The sequence below is a fragment of the Mytilus edulis genome, chromosome 11, assembly GCF_963676685.1.
Source record: "Mytilus edulis chromosome 11, xbMytEdul2.2, whole genome shotgun sequence".
NCBI classification, from domain to species: Eukaryota; Metazoa; Mollusca; class Bivalvia; order Mytilida; family Mytilidae; genus Mytilus; species Mytilus edulis.
Genome location: NC_092354.1, coordinates 23,845,909 through 23,852,379, shown reverse-complemented (window position 1 = coordinate 23,852,379; position 6,471 = coordinate 23,845,909). Strand labels below are relative to the sequence as shown.

At 33.4% G+C, this 6,471-nt stretch overlaps 1 protein-coding gene across 1 annotated transcript; it reads right to left on the bottom strand.

The window, feature by feature from the left end:
- Nucleotides 1-2,309: 2,309 nt before the first annotated feature.
- Nucleotides 2,310-3,825, bottom strand: LOC139494096 (uncharacterized). Its single transcript, XM_071282270.1, has 2 exons — nucleotides 3,250-3,825; nucleotides 2,310-2,780 (listed from the first exon to the last, which is right to left on the bottom strand). The coding sequence occupies exons 1-2, from the start codon at nucleotides 3,400-3,402 to the stop codon at nucleotides 2,310-2,312; spliced, it is 624 nt and encodes a 207-aa protein (XP_071138371.1). The 5' UTR covers nucleotides 3,403-3,825.
- Between the last annotated feature and the right edge of the window lie 2,646 nt (nucleotides 3,826-6,471).

Below are 6,471 nucleotides of genomic sequence, written 5' to 3'. Positions count from 1 at the left end.
TATTGATAAACAAAGAAAATGGATGAGAGTCGGTAGCGACGGTGTTCCTTACAATCTAATCTTAAATATCATCAGCAATGTTTTCACTTGTAGTTCTTGTGGCGATAGAGTGGACAAAGCACATACTACATTTGAAAAACATTTATCAGAAAAACATAGATTGAATCATGATGGCATAACATTTAAACTGTTATATGATTTCGTTCTCCCTATTCCTGGGGCTGGTCATATGGAAATTAACTTATTTCGAGCTTTATTTTCTCTTACAAGATCCATGTTCATGGAATTTTTAGCAGAAAAACTAGGTTTTTCCTCTAAAAAGGCCAGGGAATTCATTATTGGCTGTGGTGACCACCACCTCACATGGCAAATATTTCAAGTCTCATTATATGCGATTTCGAGAGAACTATGTCGAATTTATGTCGTCACTTGTTTAAGACAAAACAGTGATCCATCTGCAGGTGGTTTTTTGCTCTGGGTTAACAATACAAAGAATCCAAACATAGTGTTAATGTACCATATGGCATTTACATTTTTCTTGTCGATGAAATGTTTCCGGAGTGGGGTCAGAAATAACAATTCTGATTACATGCTTGCTGGTAGGCAAGCTGCTGTGCCCGTCATGTTTGTTAAAAGGCATACAATTTACCCAAAATTGATATGTAGTGATATGTCTGATAGGGTCAGTGCTCCAGATGAAGTGAAAGAATACATTGAAAAACATGAATCTTTCTCTTCGTCTGGACATTTCTTGCGCGCTGAAGGTGGAGATTACATAACCGAAAATGTGAATCGGTCCATAAAAAATCAACTGCCACCAGGTGTACACACACTACAGTCATGGGTAACTGCCAGTCGGTGTAACGGTCGTCTTGACAAAATCAGACAAAAGGTATTTGAGAATACTGGTGTATATGAATCTTCTTCAGATCGAGGCATGATAAATGTGTCAAACGAAGTTCAGATGTTCAGAGGAGAAATACGTAAGTCGGGTTGGTTTGCTAACCCAGAGGCAGATGTGCCTTTGGTGTCCGTAACAAACGAGGAACTGCATCCGGAACTTGTAAATGTCACTCATAATAGTAAGAGTAACTATGTATCCTTCTTACGAGGAAATATTAAGGATCAGGTTCCAATTTTTATCACATATCAAGATGAAATCAATTTCAATGACGCAAATAACTGGACCATTAGCAAACTTAAATTAGAAATATTGTCTCTAATCAACAATATAGTTGATGAAGACTTAACACTATTCTATTCAAACCATTTTAAGAAAAACTTTACTAATGCAAACAAGACCAGTCATGTTAACCTTTACGAAGAACTTGCCGAGATTGTCAAGAATGGGGTACAGGAGGTAGACGCAGAGATAGACACAAATGAGCTTAATTAAATTTTCAAAAATGTCCCCAGTTGTACTATGTATATGAACTTTGTGTTGCTGCTTTTATCTTTTTGTGACAATTGAAATTTAATTTGAATTTGTTGTTAAATATAAATAAGAAGATGTGGTATGAGTGCCAATGAGACAACTCTCTATCCAAGTCACAATGTATAAAAAGGTAACAAGTATAGGTCAAAGTACGGCCTTCAACACGGAGCATTAGCTATAAGCTATAAAGGACCCCAAAATAACAAGTGTAACACAATTCAAACAGGAAAACCATAAGTTATTTTTGTATGTATTTGAATCTACAATGACCATGTTCACCACATTCAAAAAGGAAAAATTACAAAGAACAGATATGCGTTAATGGCACAAAGACATCACTTCCTCAATGTATAACAAATAGAAATGTTCACCCTTCCTGAGCACCTGAGGTCTTCCTATTTTTTTAGGGCCTGTGTTTTTCATTTAGTTTTTAGTTTTCAGTTTTCAATTTTCAATATGAAAAGGAACTGATATGGGTCAATGGCACGACAACATCACCAACTCACTAAATGTATTACACAAATAAATGAAATTGAGTGTTAACCACATGAACTTCAATAGACTAGGAGTTACCCACTATCAGGCAGCTAGCTTTGGATTTCCCCAAAACACAAAATGTTGTTTTTTGTCATTGAGGGTCTTAGATCTTGGCTTTAGTCTTTTGCCCTTTTTTATATTGCTTCAGTTGTTGAAGCTTCTCTTTGTTGTTCACCTCTGTTCTCAATAATAGATGTAATATGCACATATTTGCTAAAACTATCATTTAATTGCAAGAAAGATAAAAAAATATTTAAAGTGTAAAAATAATTTAATATTTATTAATAACAGAAGTAGAAATAGAATTTTGAAAGCTCAATGCACATATATTAATAATTTATTTAGACAGTCCATGTTTTGGACAGAAGAATGGTGTCTTTGATAACTCCTCTTTCTTCCTATGGTACAAACCAATGCACTTCTGATGGACCCAATAGCAACAGTCTTGCCTTTTGGAACGTGGGTTTGTATACCCACAACAAAGCCAAAAAGATGTCTCTTTTGATATGGAGCATACCCTACATGCTTTCTTATTGGTTTTTGGCTTGGTTGTGGGAACTACTGCTTTCAATGATGGACCCACTTTCCTCTTTGCAGGACTTGCTGCTACTGGGTTCACCAGAAGTACACCGGTTTGTACTGGTGCTGGTGCCTCCCCTGCTGGAGCATCCCCTGCTGGTCCCAGTTCTGCCATTGGCTCTTCTTCCTCTTCATTTTTTGACTTGTAGGAATGGATACGGCCATTCCTCCATGTTGGTGCTATTTCCAAACTGACCGAACAGTGTGTCTGGATCTCCAACTCCATGGCCTAGAATAGAATAGATGAACATGTACACTTATCATTATATTAAGTAGTTTGATAGATTTATAGTTATGAATATTACATATGATATTTTGTTTGCATCTTTTTTTGCAGTCTTAATAGTTAATATATTCAAATGTGTTTACCAATTGTGGACATACAAACATACTTTATTGTAAAAAGAATTAATCATAGCAAATTACTTTAAATATTCAATCATGAATGAATATTATGCTTTCTATGGACATGTTTAATTAGGATTCACTTTACTTATTATTCTCATGAAAAGAAGATAATCAGATTACTACATTGCATTGGTTTAATATATACCAAATGTGAGGTAAGGTTGAAAACTTGACAACTTCTGGCAACAAAATGATAAGTCAAAATATAAGAAACTAACATGCTCAGCAACTTCTAGAAAAAAAGAAAACATGACAGAACAAATGATAACATCAATGCTTGAATGCATTACCGCTATTTTCAAAGATGTAGACCTTCTTGAATAAGTTGAACGTCTTGTGACGTCATTTTCAATAAAATTTGTATCTTTTTTTCCTTGTTTTCTTTCATTGTCATTTTTTTTTAATTTCATTAAATCCTCTTTTACTTTTTCATAATAAGCCATTGCTGAAACAAAACAGTGGTAAAGTATACACAACTGTGAGCTATATTATGAAATAAAGTGAGGGTATGGTATAAAGGGCGACAAGGGAAGAAAATAGGACAAAAAAACTTTCTAATCGCATTTTTTCAGTCCTTCCACCCCTTTCAGATATCAAATGGAACAGCCCATTTTGGCCCAATTTTTGTATAACTCTGAGAAAGACAATCAAGTACACATATATCGTTCTTTGTCACATGTTTATAAATTAAGACTTGAAAGGAGATATATGGTAGAACATGAAAACACGGTAAGGATTCTATCGTTCGAGAAAGCATTTCACATGGTTTTCATATTTTTACCCCTTCCACCCCTTTCAGATATCAAATGGAATGGTCCATACTTTCACATTTGTATATTCCTGTGAATGGTGTAAGAAAATAGATATCGTTTTATGCTATTGTATATACCACCAAAGACATGAAAAAGAATACATAAAAAAAAATTCTGGCAGTTAGTTATGTGTAAAAAATATGAAAACTCACCGATGAAATTCTACCAGTCAAAATAAAAGTTGAAGAAGAAGTGTTGGCGCCAATTTAAGACCGCTTAAGGTAATGCCGATCTTTGTTTGTAAATGCCGATTGCCGCTTAGGTGCATAGGTTGTTGAATTCGACAACGCCTTTTTGCTGAATTCGTAAACGTTGTCGAATTCGGAACACTGTCGTTTCCGAATTCGTAAACGTTGTCGAATTAGTGGATTTCCCGGACTGGAACACCCTCTTTCGATTTGATATTGTCTGCCTAAAGAAATAGCGATGTATTTGTGTGACATCCCTTGCATAACCATTTCTTGAACCTCAGTAACGAATGTTTCTAATGCCGCTATTTTTTCGTCCTCGTTAAATTTCACACCAGTTGTATTGTCAAAAACGAACAATAATAAAAAGAAAGTGCTTTATGCATCCATAAAACGAACTGTGTTCACCCTTTTTGATTTCGATATTAAAATATTTAACAAAAATCGACAAAATTGTTATAATTTTATCTCTGATGAACCTTTAAATGAATGACAAATAACAACATTGTCATTTTTGAATGACATATAAACAGTTTGGAAAAGATAAATTAAATACACTTTCGTTTTTTTGTTTTTGTGAAATGAAAAATGAAAATACTTTTGTTTTTCTTTTTTTGTTTTGTGAAATCAAAAACGAAAACTATTTTGTTTTTTCATTTTGGTTTTTAAGAAATCAAAAACGAAAAATGAAAACACTTTCGTTTTTCATTTTGGTTTTTGATATTTCAAAAGGAAAAACGAATGGACGCAGACATACACGGACCAGGAAAGTTTCCTTGCAGTGTCTTTTGATAAAACTTTTTGAAAAATGACACTAGAAAACCCCTCTACAATTGACCAATAAATAATCGGAAATAAATCCTTTGCAGATAATGTCTTTTTTTTTCAGCTTAAGATGGAACAATTTGTATAAAATTCTAACATCCTCCTCAAAATTATGAGCATCATAAACAATCTCCAGAAACTTTTGCACTTATGTTTGCTGCTTATAATCTTGTACATCAGCTTTTGGTATTTCACGTTCTGCAATTTTCAAAGTGTCAATGCATCCCTAAATTAGGTTATCAACAGAACACAGCAGATTAAACTCGTGCAATAAATTTCTTAGTACAGGTACATCATACGAATGTATGTTATGAACAACAAGCACAGGACGATTTTTTTCTGTATCAATTCAATTAGTTGAAGTAAGGCTGTCCTTATACTAACGCTTTCAACTGGAACACCATGGCAATACCGTTGGTCTCTGTCAAAAGAGAAAGTAATGCCGGTAACATCACTGGCCTTTGATGAAATAGATTGTCGTGGATACATACAGACTTAGCATGTTCTTTCCATCATATGCTGATATTTGTGTTATATCAGAGGTTCTTGGTAATAGTTCTCAAAGGTACCATGATTATAATTTAGTACGCCAGACGCGCGTTTCGTCTACATAAGACTCATCAGTGACGCTCATATCAAAATATTTATAAAGCCAAACAAGTACAAAGTTGAAGAGCATTGAGGATAACCCAGTTGTTTCTAAATCAAATACAACATAATTGTCTATGCCTTCCAAAGAATATTTAGTTGGAATCTTTTCAATGTCTCTTACCGACACATTTTCTTCAATTTGTGGTTGATATGTTTTTCCTTCTATAACTACTGCTTGAATTTGTTGAAAAGTTTTCTTGTGCTAAAATAAAGACAAAAAGAAAATATTTATAAAAATATTTTGTTTATACCTTTTTGTATTGTTACATGTACATTGTAAAAAAAGTTAAAATTTTTAAATCATTTTTAGATTCATAAACTATCCTGGAGTTTTAAAAAAACTTTAGAAAGAAGCTTCTTACAATCAAAAGATAGTTTTGACAGAAATATTTTTATCAATTTTTTTTTGTCTGCGATTTTATGGATTTACAGCAAAAGTAGGCGCAGAACCCTTACAATGATTTTTTTTAATTTGATATTTCATATGACTTTAAATTAATTTATGCTTAAAAACTTTTAGGTAACATATTGTTTAAATACATTAACTTACTAGTTGAGCTGTTAGAAGAATTGTATCTCTTCCCAGGTCTGGCTTGAAACGCCCAAAATAGGTGTCTTGGCAGCCTGGGAAGTTCCATTTCTCCAGGATCTTCTCCAGTTTCACTGAGTAGCTGTAAATAGTTATAAATTGTATTATGCTTCATAACAAGATTTCAGAGAGCAATTTAAAAAAAAAAGCATGATTTAAGTAAATGGGGAATGTGTCGGTGGGAAACAGCTATAGATATTGAACCAGCTTGCATATCATATAAAGGTACATAAAAGTGACCCTACCTAAATTTGTACTTGATCTGAGTTTTGTAGTCATATTAATTAGTCATATGTGTAAGTTTCATAGAATTTGGTTAATGCAAACTTATTGTAGAGAACAGAAACGAGAACAGTCAGTATTTTTCATTTATCAAGGAGCATAATTCTTGAAAATCAAACTTGATCCGTATTTTGTGGTAATAAGCATTGTGTACAAGGTTTTACC

Coding starts and splice junctions, on each gene's coding strand:
- LOC139494096 (XM_071282270.1), bottom strand. CDS start 3,402: ATGGCTTATTATGAAAAAGTAAAAGAGGATTTAATGAAATTAAAAAAA. Junction 2,781..3,249: donor CTACATCTTTGAAAATAGCG/GTAATGCATTCA, acceptor ATTCTATTCTAG/GCCATGGAGTTGGAGATCCA.